Source organism: Podarcis raffonei, chromosome 6 (assembly GCF_027172205.1).
Source record: "Podarcis raffonei isolate rPodRaf1 chromosome 6, rPodRaf1.pri, whole genome shotgun sequence".
Lineage (NCBI taxonomy): Eukaryota > Metazoa > Chordata > Lepidosauria > Squamata > Lacertidae > Podarcis > Podarcis raffonei.
Genome location: NC_070607.1, coordinates 90,929,297 through 90,944,576, shown reverse-complemented (window position 1 = coordinate 90,944,576; position 15,280 = coordinate 90,929,297). Strand labels below are relative to the sequence as shown.

The 15,280-nt window shown below is 41.8% G+C and overlaps 2 protein-coding genes across 2 annotated transcripts in view; one reads left to right on the top strand and one right to left on the bottom strand.

Annotated features, from left to right (window-relative positions):
* The first annotated feature begins 325 nt into the window (after nt 1–325).
* TCFL5 (transcription factor like 5) lies at nt 326–10,139 on the top strand. Its single transcript, XM_053394471.1, has 6 exons — nt 326–1,587; nt 4,048–4,240; nt 5,625–5,781; nt 6,772–7,009; nt 7,981–8,122; nt 9,063–10,139. The coding sequence occupies exons 1-6, from the start codon at nt 857–859 to the stop codon at nt 9,183–9,185; spliced, it is 1,584 nt and encodes a 527-aa protein (XP_053250446.1). The 5' UTR covers nt 326–856; the 3' UTR covers nt 9,186–10,139.
* A 2-nt stretch (nt 10,140–10,141) lies between these two features.
* The window catches only part of COL9A3 (collagen type IX alpha 3 chain), a 68,568-nt gene continuing 63,429 nt past the window's right edge, over nt 10,142–15,280 (bottom strand). The window contains exons 28-32 of the mRNA XM_053394469.1: nt 15,021–15,167; nt 14,313–14,367; nt 12,573–12,755; nt 11,940–12,017; nt 10,142–11,422 (exon numbers count right to left, since the gene is read on the bottom strand). Of these exons, the coding sequence (XP_053250444.1) occupies nt 11,247–11,422; nt 11,940–12,017; nt 12,573–12,755; nt 14,313–14,367; nt 15,021–15,167 (639 nt within the window). The 3' untranslated portion in view covers nt 10,142–11,246. The remainder of the gene's footprint in view (nt 11,423–11,939; nt 12,018–12,572; nt 12,756–14,312; nt 14,368–15,020; nt 15,168–15,280) is intronic.

The window sequence follows — 15,280 nt, the reverse complement described above, 5'->3', positions numbered from 1 at the left end:
CCCCCTCGGGGAGCCCAGGGGCCGTTTGGAGGCGGCGCGAGGGCTGAGAGGCGGGTGGTGGGCGGGGCCGCCCTCCCGTCGGTTGCTAAGGGGGTGCTTGGTTACCTGGTTTGGGCCTGTCCTCAGAGGTGGGCAGGTAGGGGGGCTGACTCCATTGGTTACCTGTCTGTAGCTGGCCAGGTTTCCTCCCCAATTCGCATCCCCCCCCAGAAAGGAGCTTTGATTGCATGCTTCACCTGCCACTGGAGAAGGGGGGGGTCTTATTCAGAAGGGGTCAGTCCCTCTTTCCCCTCGAAAAGTTTGAATGCCCAAGAATGTAGGGCTGAAGACACGCTCTAATTGTTTTTTAAAATATTATGCATTTTTAAAGGGTGGTGTGCAATTACTTTGTGCTTTCCCTTTTTGGCTCTGGGTTTTGAAGTACCCTGTGCTTCTCCTTTTTAAAAAAGGCTAGGACCCCCTTTCCATCCCCCAAACCCATCCACACACACACACACACATCCCAAGGGAGGATTGGATATTTTATTTGGCAGCTTTTAACTTCAGGCACTTTTTGGAGACTAACGTTTCAATTTTTAAAAAAACATTGAGCCACTCATATGCTTTGGATGCCATTGATGTTTCTTAGTTGGTGATAGTGCTGTCAAGAATTGGGAAAGTTAAGGTCCAGAGGATGTAATGGAAGCATAAGGCAATGCAACAACTGTTTTGTGCAGGCTAATCAGTGCATCTTTAAAAGCACTAGCTCCTGATTGCACTTATTATTTGCAAAGTTTTGCTGCACCAAGCTGGTGGTGTTTACTCCCTGTACATTCAGCTTTCTGAAGACTTTGAGACATTGGTATTCGCCAGTATCATGTCAGACTCAACCTCCAAGGTGTCCGAAACTTCCAACCCTCGGGCTGTGGTTACAGATCCAGCTTCTACTGCTTCTACTGCTGAAGGCCCAGCAGATTCCTCTTTTGGTGAGCAAAACCTGAGCTTCACCACCACAGATCTCAGCCTGGTGGAAATGACAGAAATAGAATACACACAACTTCAGCACATACTCTATTCCCATATGGAGGCACAAGCAAATGAAAATGAAGCAGAAAATAGGCAGAATTCAAGTTCCTTCTCCACTAACAATCCTGCAAATCAATCACAATACCTGTCATCATCTAGTAACAGTCTAAGTGGCTTTTCATCAAACAGTTCTGGAAACCAGTCACTTTATCCCATTATCTGTCAGTCTGGTTTAGCCTCTGACAGCAATTTCATGGCTCCTAATCAGTGTCTAGGGCACATTGACTTCCAGGAGCTAAGAATGATGTTGCTCAGTGAGTCTAGCATTCCTCCAAACCAAGCTGAGAAAACCCCTAATAGTAGCTCTGTGGAGATGACTGGGCAGAGTTTAGTTAAAGCCAAACATAGTGAAAATTTGGGCGGGCTAAATAAAGAAAATTTGCCCGTGGAAAATTCAGCACCAATTCTTGAATCCAGAGCCAAATCTGCAGTCCGTGTTCGATTGGAAGACAGATTCAACAGTATCCAGGCTGAACTTCCCAGATGTCAAGAAACCCAGGAAACTGGAGTAGCCATTAACAAGTGTGTTACATTTTTATTTCCTTTAATCTCAGCTTAATCATGTATATTAACTGTGGCCTCTGTCAATCGAACATTAGAAATACTAGGGTGCATACCCAAGATGCTTTGCATTTATTAATAAGGAATAATTCCAATCTGTAAATTCTGATTTCTATCAATTAAAATTGTGTGGATTCACCGTTTGATACATATATACAAAGGGGTGGATAGGCAAGAGTAATTGGTAGTAAGTGATTTTAGACCTGTCTCTAATATTCCTTAACTATATCATGTGTGCGTCCTAGATCTTACCTGATGTTAGAAAAACTATCATTTAAACTGAGCCACACTATAGCGTATATGTAAGCTTTTGGGGTGTTCCTCATGTTCTTTGGATCTACATGATTTTTTTATCTCCAGCACTTTCAGTTTTGCTGCTATACGAAGACCACTAGAGTGCAAGCTGTGGCAAAATGCCAATTACTTTTACTTTTGAGCAAGCTCTAGCTCTAGATCTCCTGTATCAAGTAGAGGATTATACCAGAGTAGGAGGGTCATGTGTACCGAGGGCAGTCTTCTGTATGAAGAGCTTCTGGTTCAAATGTGTTTAATTATAAATAACCATTAGAAAGGAGAGCAGAGGTCTTGAAGTTCTGCATCAGTAGCAGCTGGAAACAGACTAAGCAGGCACACAAGACACCTAGTCACAGTTTTGTGAGACTTTCATATAAAGATTGCATTTGTATTGAAATTGTGGTAATTATTTCTAAATTTGCATTTTTGCATATAAATTAAAACATGCAGCTTATGGGCAAATCTGTTCTCCTCTATTGTGATGGTGTATTTTGTCCTTTTGGCAATGCATAAGTTGCCACTCTAGACCAGGTGGTCTACAAAGCCCCCTCCAATTCTTTGATTCCATATCAATTCTATATCAAACTGTAGATTTTAAGATTTCAGTGTCAATACATTATCTACCTATGGATGGATCCATCAGCATACTCGCACTCTAAAAACTCCAGTGTGCAATTTTTCCAGCAACTTGCTTTTTTGATTTATTTGTGACTGGCATCATTTGATGAACATTGTTAAAGCCAAGCCTTGGCTGGTGGATATATACTGCACTTTTCTTTTTACAATAACCCTAAAATTCTGAGTGCCCATGAAGTAAGCCCATAATGCTGAGCTTATAGTTGCAATCCCACCAGTGATTGCTACCATATATCACAGCATTGCAAGTTAGTACCAAACAACCAACCCAGACTTCCTGTCCATGTACCCAAGGGCCACTCCACACCATGTGCCAGCAAAGCTGGCAGCCCAGGTGTATGATGTGTCCTTTCTTTACATATAATAAAAATGCAATCGTTTCATCACACTGCAGTTCATCTGGCCACAGGTGGTGCTGTGAACTATAGAGCGAAAAAGGTGGTGGATGGGTGGCCCAGGCATGCTTCAGAGGGACAATCAGAACAAGCTGTAGCAGTTCCCCAAGAGCTTCCCTGCTCTGCTGGCTCCTCCACTTGCCAGCTGTGGGGTCCTTGCTCCCATGATCCAGAGCCCCAGGCTAGCTGGTGCCGCTCCAACTTGGGGATCTTCTGCTTCTGCCATGGCTGATTAGAAGCATGGTGAGGTCTGCTAGTTTGCTGCTGTTGCCACCAATTAAAATGAAGAGTTGGCCTGGATAAAGCAGCAGCAGATCTTCAGCCTGACCTGCTGCTACTTCTGGGCTCCTTCCTTTGCCTGCCAGGCCAACTCATCATCCCACCTGGCTGTGCCAGCAGCATGAGGCGGAAAGGGGAAGATCTTAGGAGAGCTCTTTGCTCGAGGATGGGCACATGGTTTCCATCCAGTGGAAACCGCTTCTCCCAGCGTTGCTCCTGGAAGCAGCCCCACACAGCTGCTTTCTACCTTTGACATAGGAGATGGAAGGCTATGAAAGCCCTTTGCAATCCTACCCCCCCTTTCCCTGTTGCACCTCTAACATCATGGGTGCAGAGGAGAAGGGGAGAGGATTACAAAGGGCTTTGCACATCAGAGGTGCAAAGAAGTGTGTGGGTGGCTCATAAAGTCTTTTCCCATCCTCCCCTTTTCATCCTCCAAGGTTGCAGCTTGAAAGGAGGAATGCAGAGAATGTAGAATGCTGCCGCTGCTGCTGTAAAAAGCAAGAGAGAATCCTGCTGTTTAGAATACAGGCTATTTTCTGTCTTTGCTCAGCTCCAACTCCCATTAGCCCCAGCCAGCATGACCAGAGCATGGTCAGGGATGATGGAAGCTGTAATCCATGTACATCAGAAAGGCTGTAGGTTCCCCATGCCTGAATTGTTAGTTTATATATTAAAATATATGTTTGAGATGGGTTATATTAGAATTCTGAACCTATACTGGGTTGTCTACTGATGTGGAAGATTATTCAGCAAAATGGCTATTCTAATCCAGTCATTTCAAATAAGTGCCTTTGTTTATTCGCTCCTTTTATAGTTTAGTAACTCTAATTCGCCATCCTTCAGAAGTGATGGGTGTTCCTCTTCACCAGCAACAGAATAAATGTACCACATTAGTGAAAAATAAGACTGCTGCTACTACGACTACTGCATTGCAGTTTACATGCCCACTGTTTAATCCGAATGTTGCTTCTCCTGTAACTGGAAATGCAAACCCTTCACAAACACAGGTTGGTATTTTTGAATTATTATTATTATTATTATTTAAATTGCAGCTGTTTGGTTTCAAAGCTTTTTATTAGTCATAGTAAAACTTCTGAAGAGAATGCAGTAAACAAGAGAATTGTCAATCTGAGTTTTGAACTGTAAAGTTATCTGACACTTGTTTCATGTTATTTGGTGAAATAAATTAATTAGCATTGGCCAGGATATGAAGAACCATTAGTCCAAGTAGACTTTAGACTTGTTTTTCTTGAGCAGAAAAAAATGGCTCCTTATTTGTTCTTGAATTCATTTCAACTTTTCTGTCTTCATTCTTTAGCTTCTACTGTAAAGTTCTTTCAATTCCTTCTTATAATTGTGACACTTATCTTGAGTTGTAATCTTATTTTTTTATAACTCCCATTGCTCTTTTTCACTTTGATTTGTCAGTATTTGGAACAACCCTCTCTTCCCAAAATTGGAAATTTGCATCTTACATAAACCTTTCTAGACTGAAAGCTATTCAGATGAACTATTTCTTTGCTGGTTTTTAAAAACCCATACCTTACTATAATACTTTGTGAAGTTGGCAGTGGTAATAGCCTAAGAATCATAAATGGTATTTATATTAGGATGAGAGACAGAGCTAAAGTCTACATGCCAGGTTGTATTAGCAATGAGATACAAATTGTAAAGCACTTTATTCATTGAACAGGGCTTTATAAATTTCAAAAATTATTGCAATGCCTAGCCTGGAGCCAATATAACAAAAATATGAGCATCATCCAATATCTAGAGCTACATTATAACTATAAGGAATGTGGTCCAGGGTCTGATCAGCACAAGATTTACTTCTAGTGCAATGGAATTTCCCCCCTCACCCTATGAACCCCTAAATCTGTTTTAGGGGTTCCCACAACCTTCCAGAGCAGTTTTAGAGAAGGCATGGGGTGTGCTTGGGAGAGGAGAGGGAAGACTGTCACCTTGCACAGAGAAGACAAAGTAGTAGAATTCTGCCCCCAGTAAATGAAAGGGCCAATTGTAGTTAAAATTAACAACTTCGTGACTAAAAGGGCAAGCCTAACCATGCCTACTCAGAAGTAAGATCTATTTAATTCAGTGGTGCTTACTCCCAGGTAAGTGGCTTAGAATTTCATGAAAATTAACCATTTCATTACAATTAACCATTCCATGACTAACTCCAAACTCAAGATTGGAATAGGCAGTTCTTGGGCTGTCCTAGATGAGACTTTTCTGAGTATGTGGAGTCATTGGATGGTGGAAGGAGAGGCATAGCAGGAGCAGCACCAATGCAGCTTTAGGACTACAATACCTGTATTGTTCAAAGGGGAGGATGGCCAACATGATTTACAGTTGGCTTCATTTAATACTGATACATACATTTTCTTTTAGAGCTCTGGAGCCTCTGTTCTGGAAACAGCCAAACATCAAGATCTTGGGTTACCTCGAGCTTTTTCTATTTGTTACCAGCAGGAAATTGAGGCTACAAAACAGACTGTTGGTCCTAGAAATAAGGCACTGCCTGAACATGTTTGGATTAAATTAGGAGGTAAACTGCTGAATTTTGACTAAGTTTGTTGTCAGTGGTTATAACTTTCAAGTACTGTAATTCATTCTGATTTCTTAAGTTAGCTTTTTTTTCCAGAGAAGGCTAATCAAAAGATCATGATTCTGTTTGACAAAATGCTTAATAAAAATACATTCCCCAACCATTTAAGGCAGTCTTGGAAGCTAGGAGGAAGCCCATGTGTGACCCTGACAGTTTATTACCTGTCAGTTTCTGATCTCTGTAAACAGCAGTGACAATTATCTTTTGCATGGGGTGGTTTTGGGGTTTGATTTTTTAGTGCTGTGCATACCCTTGGAGGAAATAACAGAATTGGAGGAAGCAACTGGAGCTCCAGAGAGAAACTAGCAAACAAATCCTTGGCCTTTTGCTGCCTTTTCTGAGATCCAGCTGTGATGGGTGCTCCAGGTTCTAGACCTTTGAGGCTCTGAAGCAGAGAGCCTGGGGCCAACCTATGTATGTACCTTCTCATGGCACTTCCTGTGCTGCATTATATAGAAACGTTTCCACTGCCATGTTAAGCAAGTATAGCCATTAACTAAGGTCTTAGTTTACTAATCATAGGGATTAATTTAAACAGTGGGGTAAATTTTAATTAGCAGGAGTGCTAAGAGATAAAATGCCCACTTGTTTATCTTTAAGGTTACTTTGGTTCTGGTGTGGTAGTAAAATGGGGAACAACAATGACTGGCAGTGTTTGTTTATTTAATTGCAAGGTTTCTCATATTTCCTTCAATAGCTGTACTGATGTATTTGCTAAGCTGCAATATTATTTAAGGGTTATTTACATGTAAAAAGCAACTAATTATTGATCCACAACAATTATTTTAGTGGCGGACAGCCTTAGAATCAGTAAACCAAAGCTGAGCTTAATACATGGTGAAATTTCAGTTCAACCGTACAATTTAATTATGGCAAAAAAAGAAAAAAGAAAAATGGCAACACATTTCTTTTTCCTCTTGTTTTGCAAAGGAGATGCTATATGTAAGCAAACAATAAACAAAAGAAGTCGTAGTCGAATACATCCCTTGGACACCAGTGTGCAGCGCAAACCTCTTGGTGATATTCAGAATGTGTGTGATACTCAAAACGCTGGCCCAGCTCATAGCACATGGCAAGCAACACAACCAACCCAGAGCACACAAAGTGGAATTCAAGGTGGTGTCTCTCAGCGTCGGGAGAGACATAACCGGATGGAAAGAGACAGAAGGTAATTGCTAGTGGTGGCCTCTGAAAAGAACACCTTTTGTGTTTGGTTCTTAAGTTATCAGGTCTATACGAATGAATTTGTTTCAACGTTAATTTGGTGTTGATTTACATGCCACAATGTCATATATCTGGATATTTATGACATTGATATACTTCCTTTCTGCCAATGTACAATAGAACATATATCAAATAGTGGCTCATACCCCAGATACTGTACAAAAGGAGTGGGTGGAGTATGGAAAGGGAGGAGGAAAGTAACTAAATTTGAAGGAATGGGTTTCCCAAACCCAATACCGACTGTGAAGGCAGTTTGAAAACTGCACCAAAATCCCTATTTTTCTTTAGCTAAAATCCATTAACTTGAGCTCTGAGTCAATGTATAAACAAAAACCCGGCCGTGCTCAGAGCCCTCTCCTTTATCAGTTTGTGACGGCAGGGATGACCCTGACTGCACCAGTAGAACAGAGAAGACACACAGCACCTTATCTTATGTGCTGACCACAAAGACGCGCAGAACCAAAGTCTGGGAACAATGCCAGAAGCGTGTTCTCGGAGATGATGACCTCTTCCTCCAAGATAAGAGTAGGAAGAGGAAGATCCTTTTATGGTCAGGAGTGCAGGAAGGAAATCCCTTTTATGGTTAAGAGTGCCAGAGCAGGAACATCTGTGATGTCAACCTGCGTGTACAAGCTGACGTGGCTGGGGAAGGGGGAGAGGGTGTCTGGAGGATATATATACTGCATGAAACTTGTCATTTCTTTGTCAGTACACTTGTGGTCTTTGATTCAGCATTACAGGGAGGAATAATGAGCATTTTGTAAGCCCGGGAAACTTATTATAACATGTGCGACTGATGCTTTGCCACTATCTTCATCAAATAATTGGCTTTTAAGTTGCTGCACCTAATTAATAAATGTTTTATGTTACCGTTTGAAGCACTACTAGAACTCTCCATGTTGTATGCAATTCTAGGCGCAGAATCAGGATTTGTTGCGATGAACTTAATCTTCTGGTTCCATTTTGCACTTCGGATACTGACAAGGCAACAACTTTACAATGGACAACAGCATTTCTAAAATATATTCAGGAACGACATGGGGATTCTCTGAAAAAGGTCAGTAAGTTTCACATAAATGCGCAGAACAAAATGCATTAAAGCAATAACCAAATGCCTCGTGGAATTATGATAGGTAGCTTGACCATTTACTTCAGCGGATACAGGAACACACATCTTCAGTGGCCTATGATCTTAAGCAGGCTACAATCTCAGCCTTTAACTACACCATTCATTTGAAAAATGAGGATGAAAATAATCCTGTCATGCATCACAAGATTGTTGTATGGAAATCTAAACCTTATATATCTATTATTAAATATTATTTGGACATGCTCTCAACATTTTGGAAGTACAGTGGTGCCTCGCAAGACGAAATTAATTTGTTCCGCGAGTTTTTTCGTCTTGCGAAGCACGGTTTCGGAAAAGTTTTGGAAAAGCTTCAAAAATCACCAAAGTCTTCAAAAACCTCAAAAAAGGCTACCACACCGCGTGCTATGAGTTGCTCCTCGAAGTCAAGTCGCAACTGTATTAACGGTTTTAAGAAAAAGGAAACAAACTTGCAAGACGTTTTCATCTTGCGAAGAAAGCCCATAGGGAAATTCGTCTTGCGGAGCAACTCAAAAACCCAAAAACCCTTTCGTCTTGCAAGTTTTTCGTCTTGCGAGGCATTCGTCTTGCGAGGTACCACTGTACTATATTGCAAGCAATACCCACCTAGTATTTTCACTTCAGTTGGCTCCCCCCCAGGTTAAATAGCTCCATCTGGACACCAGCTATTGTGCTGACAATAATGGAAGGGCAGCTCTTTATTTCTGGAGCTGCTCCACTCTGAAATAAATGTGTGTTTTGTTTTTTAAATACCTTCAAAAGTTTGCTAGGATAAGCTAAAAGTTGCTTAGTAACCTCTCCTTTAGGGATAGCTGTGTGCCCCCACTTTCCCCAAGGTTTGCTCTTTCACAAGTCCATATCGTAATTATTCTCTGTGTCTGCTTTTTAGGAATTTGAGACCGTGTTCTGCGGTAAAACAGGCAGACGACTAAAGTTAACAAGATCCGATTCACTAGCAACGTGCTCGACACAGGAGATTACTCAGAATGGCACACCTATGGAGATAAAATAGTTGGCTCTCTATAGTCAAAAACTGGTGTAAAGGGTGAACATGCAAGGATTTGTATGAACTTTTAATTCAAATTCACCTGCTGGACTTCTCTTATGACTTACTGTACTTTGAAAAATACATAAGCGTTAAAGAAATGACACACTTTATTCCAAACAAAGAAGAAAAGCAAGACACCAACAATATTTATTTATTAGTGCTGCCCTAAGAAAAGCGTTGCACCAGAGGGAAGTAGAAAACAGCAGTACAAGCTAGTAACCCATTTTCTATATTTTTGTTTGTTTGTTTGCCAAGTAGAATATAATTCAGATGTGTCAAACAGCAGCTTGTTCTTTTCAACCTTGTACACACTTGTACTGATATAGATAATTGTTAGAATGTCGTAACAACCAGTTTGGAAGAAGAAGAAATGTAAATAGTTTATAAATTATATAAAATATAGTAACTTGTATATAGTAACTGAGATTTGCCTTCCATTTCAAAATGTTCATACCTGTGAAACTAAAATATATAGAAAAAGCTTTTTGACAGTGTGTTATAAATACACTACTATTTAAAATATGTTTTGCATTCTCCAACGATTTTTAGTGCAGGATACAGTCAAGGAATTATCTGCTGCACAAATACCCACTGAAATGAACAGGAGAAATACAGCTGTGTGCTCTGGTGCAAATCTGATTTATTTCAATTGGGCTTCCATACGGAAAAAAAATCCAGATAATTGCATGATTTCAGTGCAAAAGTGGTATTTTGTAAACAGTACATGATTTTTAAGTGCACATAATATTTTCTTTTTTAAAAAAGACTAGTATTAGCAGTATGTGTTAGGAAAGCTGAAGCATTTGAGAAATAGTATATTTATTGAATTGGAAGTGGCTTCATTTATCAAACAGATGATGCCAGTAAGTATTTCTTATACAGTACTCATCCCAAAATAAATACTGTTTAAATCACGGATATTCACATTTGTGTAGCACCTTTATTTCCAATCAGCAATGGGAAAAATAAAAGTATTAACAAAACAAGCCTATTATAAAACAGGCAAACACAATATTACAAAAAAAGTGATTTTTTTTTCTTAAAAAAAATCACAATAATGCATATACTAATTTTGGGCAGTGTTCATCTGTAATGTAAGATGTCATTACTAAATATAATATGGAAATGTTTGAAATTAACCCAATGTAAGGGAGATATACATTCTACCTCATATGGAATTTATTGGAAAAAATTTACTTGTGGTACATATCTAAGAGATAAGGCCATTTGGCAAGCTCTGTGTACTGCAACGCATTTGTGGTTCCCCTTTTGCAGAGACTGTTCTCTGTGCTGCTGGGACAAACCACCCTTGAAAACTGGGAGGATCTTCAGAAGAGACTTCTGACACAGTATAGAGATCTGCCTTAGGAAAACTCTGGTGTGCGCATATAGAGGGGCTCTTTGGATTGTGTCCATCGTATGAACAATCAAGGTTGTCAATAGTTCTATCTGAATAATGTTTATTTAGCCCACTACTTCTACATTTACTTGACACAGTCCAACGAAGCATGCCTACTTAGCTGGATGGAGTTGTTCCTGGTCAAGTGATGAGGCTGTGTGTGCATAGCCCTGGCTAGATAATTGTGCCTCTCGTTTATCTGACCAGGGTTAGCCCTCTGCAGCCCTGGCCTCAGTGCTCACACATAATAAGGTTGGAACAGAGTTTACCATTAACAGAAACTAGTGGAGGTTCGAGCCTTCATAAAAACTGCATAAAACATAGTCCAGTTGATTTGTGGTGGTGCTGGGGAAAACACCTCTTACATCAGAATAAGCGGGGAAGTCTCTCTTCAGTGGGGCAAGGAGCAAACAACAATGTAGTGAAAATTGGGGAACAATTGTAGGGGATATAGTACAAATTTCCATCTGATGATTTCCTGTTTCATTGAACTAAAAGTCTCCATTTCATTCATTCTTACAGGAGAACTGCCCCTCCAAATTTTTCAAAGGGTGGTTTCCTCTTCACGTATGAACAATTTGCTTAAATACGCCGTACCCTTTTTCTGACTTCCATTAAATGCAGTTTTATGACTTTTTGGATTTTCCTCCAGCGACAGCTCCCATGCAGGCAGATGTATCACAGACTCCTGGAGTTCCTTGGACTCCAATTGCACCTGGTCTTCCAGGATCCCCTGGCAACCCAGGTTCACCAGGAGAGCCATCCCGGCCATCTTTACTAGTCCCTGGGACACCCGGCGGACCTTTTCAGGGGGAAAGAGATAAAGGTTCGGCATGATATTCCGCACTTTCCCCCGGATAAAATTATTGGTTGCAAAAAATAGCCCTTGCTTAGATGGGTAACTTCCCGAAAACCACATGTACGCCACCCTGAGTTCCATGACAGAAGATAGATTTATTATAAAATAAATAGAAACCTTCCTACATTGCAGTCCATGTGAAAACACCCCCCAAAAGCTGCTGTTTGCATCAGGAGGGAAGCTCTCATTGGCATCAATGGGCAGTCCCCGCCTCCCATTGCAAATAGCAGCAGAAGGTGGGAAACAGTTTTTAAAAAGAACCATCCCTATATACAACAATGTTGAGCAGAGTCATTGGCCCCTGGCAGCTGTTTTTAGTGTTTTAAAAAGATACATTCAGAGGCAAATCAGTATTCTCTCCTCCAAGGGAAATCAAACCTAAGATGTGCTTCCCTTGCTAACTTCTCACGGCTCAGGGAAGTGGGGAGTACACAGTTATATCAGCACCCGGTCAACTTACCTTGAGGTCCTTGATCCCCATCTGGTCCGTCAACACCTTTCCCCATGGCACCTTTGTCTCCCCTCTCGCCATGGTCACCTACAGTGTCGTAACAAAAGCATAAACGACTTCAGTTGAGTAGTGGTCCAACAACATATGGAGATCCAAGTTTGGGAAACACTGAGCTAGAAGTTTCTCACTACTGATGCACTTGTCTGCTATATTATTTATCGGGCAAGTTTTATACGCTGCTTAATCAACAAAAATCTTTAAGCGCTTTTATTAAGATAAGCTATGTTGAATGCTGCATTGGAGGCACTGGGCAGAAAAGCAGTCTATAAACAAGAAATGAGGCATTTGTAGTATTGCCTTACTCCCAGAGCTCTACTCTTGCAAACATATGCAAGCCTGAACACTGCATTTCCACCCGTGACCGTCCTTCAGTTTATCCACTGGGAGCACATATGGTTGTCTTCATAAATTGGTAGATTCCCACATCATTTGGGAAGCACCCAACTTGATACAAGCTGCCAACCTGGGAAGCAAGCCCCACTCAACTCAGAGGTGTTTATTTCCAAACAGGCAGGCACAGGACCGAGTTTGCGGTCTTTCGCTGGCACTCGCTGGTCTGCTTCCGGTGTCAATCTGACTCACCTCTAGGACCAGGATCTCCTAGGTCTCCTGGTGGTCCTCGGTATCCGGGTGGGCCACGAGCTCCAGGGTGCCCAATAATTCCCGTTGCCCCAGGAGGGCCTGGGGGACCGGCAGGCCCGGGCCGCCCCGTCATTCCAGGAGCGAGGGGCTTCCTCAAGTTAGCAGCTAACTGTGCGATTTGCTCTGGAATTGAAAACAGTAACGGACTGGTTTCAATATAATCAATTATACGAGACATTCAAAATAGACAAACAAAAAGGTTTCGCCACAGAGTCTTCCAGATTCGAAGCCGATATAGTAAATTCTAAATCTAAAACACTCTCCAAAGCATACCGACTCCTCCTCGACTGGGAAGTCAAGGAGGAGGAGGTCACTGCAGCCATGGTTAAATGGGCGCAAGACTTTGGGTACACAATAACCATGAGACAGTGGGAACATCCGTGGAAAACAGATTGGAAATTTACAGAGTGTTACTCACTCCTTAAGAGAGAACTTTCTTAAAATGCAACATCGGTAGTATATAAAACCTTGGAAGCTCTCCAAAATGTATAAAAGTGTACCAAGCAATTCTTGGAGGTGTAAAGAAAAACCAGGTAATCTATATCACATGTGGTGGCAATGTAAAGAAATTGAGGTGTTCTGGGAGGATATCCATTCCGAATTGGAAAAAAATGTTTAAAAAAATATATTTCAGGGGGGAAAAATGAACTGTATGCTGCCTGGGGCTGATGAGAAGTGGAGGAAGCAGTTTGGGGGGACCAGTATGTATGAATCTATGTACACTTTTAGGACAAGTCCATGCATTTTTCACCGTTCCCTGGGAAGAGGGATTGATTGTTAAACCACTCAGGGAATGGCAGCTCTGTGAGGCAAATAGGGGTTGCCTAACAACTCGCAGCACCTGTAACACAATACTATTCCCAGAAGTCTTGAGGTGGGGAGACATTGCTGCTTAAAGTGGTTTCAAATAGCTTTTAATGTATGGTGTGAATGTGACACATCCCTTGGGAAGACAGGCGAACTGATGCCAGTGTCCTGGAAGAAGCAAAGATCAACAGCAATTATTCTACAGCATCAACTTCGTTGGACTGGTCATGTTGTGCGGATGCCTGATTATCATCTTCCAAAGCAACTACTCTATTCCAAACTTAAAAATGGAAAGTGTAATGCTGGTGGTCAACAAAAGAGGTTCAAAGACTCAATGCAAATCTAAAATAATGTAGCATAAACACTGACAACTGGAAAACACTGGCCTGCAAGTGCTCCAATTGGAGAACAGCCTTTTCCAAAGGTATCATGGGCTTTGAAGAAGCACAAAACTCAGGATTGAAAGGGATAAACGCGCTGAGAGGAAGACATGCTTGGCAAACCCTCACCATGATCAACTCCCGCCCGGAAACCTCTGTCCCCACTGTGGAAGGACGTGTGGATCCAGAATTGGCCTCCTCAGTCACTTACAGACTCACTGTTAAAACCATGTTTATGGAAGACAATCTTACTCGTCTACAAGTGGTCAACAAAGAAGAAAGAAGGAGGTCTGAGATTCAATCCCAGACATTTAACTTGAAGGGTCTTTGTTGACAGGACCAGAGAAAACTCCCAGCTGGGATCCCGGAAAGCTACAGTCAGAAGTCAACAACTCTGGGTTAGACGGACTCATTTTTTATCTTCTCACCGCCTGCAATTCCATTCAGAGAAATCACATTATCTGGTTGCCCAGAACCAGAGTTACATACTCACCACGGATCATTCCACCACAGAGTTCTCTTATGTGTTGCTCACTGGCTTCCTTGCCCTGGGATGACACAAAGATATTATGACGCATACTTTAAAAGCAACAATTCTTAAAACAACTACGCTTCCTTCTCTCACACATAGGAATGGTACATCTATGGCCTACTGCAACACAAACATATGCATCTCCTAAGCTAGAGGGTGTTTTGTTTTCTTCCATTAAGAACTATTTTACATATGTGCACATCAATTTCATTCACTGATTCAGACTCAGACACAGGTGCTTCCAGACTGCTGCCGTTTTCAGATGGGAATCAATCACACCCTGGCCATTCAGGAGGTGCCATTATAGATGATGGGGAGCTCTTGTGCAACAAACCCACTGCTCCAAAAGATCAGAATATTTGCAAGGATGGAAATGGCACTGAAAGTGTGGGATGGCGCTTGCTTCAATGCAACATCTAACCTCCCCACGAACAAATCGGAAAGAACGCTCAATAAATAGCCGTCATTTTTCAATCTCCTCCACTTTGCAAGCAAATCAGAGCAAATCCTCAATAATCAGATCGTCTGCAAGTGTCCCAAGATGGTCTTTCAATCAGCTGACAATCATTGCCATGAGGAATAGTGAGTAGAGAAAGCAGAGTGGGGAAAACTGGAGAAGGCTAATGAAGGGAAGGGTGAGACGGCAAAAGAGTTGGACAGGCTACTTACTGGAGGACCTGGCTTGCCAGTGATCCCTGGGATCCCTTGTTCGCCTTGCAAACCCAGCTTGCCCGGGTGCCCTGGAATTCCTGGAGCTCCCACTGTTCCATTGGGACCTTGAACTCCTTTGGGGCCCAGCTCGCCCCTGCTTCCTGCCTTCCAAAGGAAGAAAACATAAAGACAACCATCAGTCCTAATATGTTGGTCCCAGGCTCTGAAGGCACGTGATGCTGCCCCTGGGGCTGGTCTCAGGGAAGGTCAAAAGACTA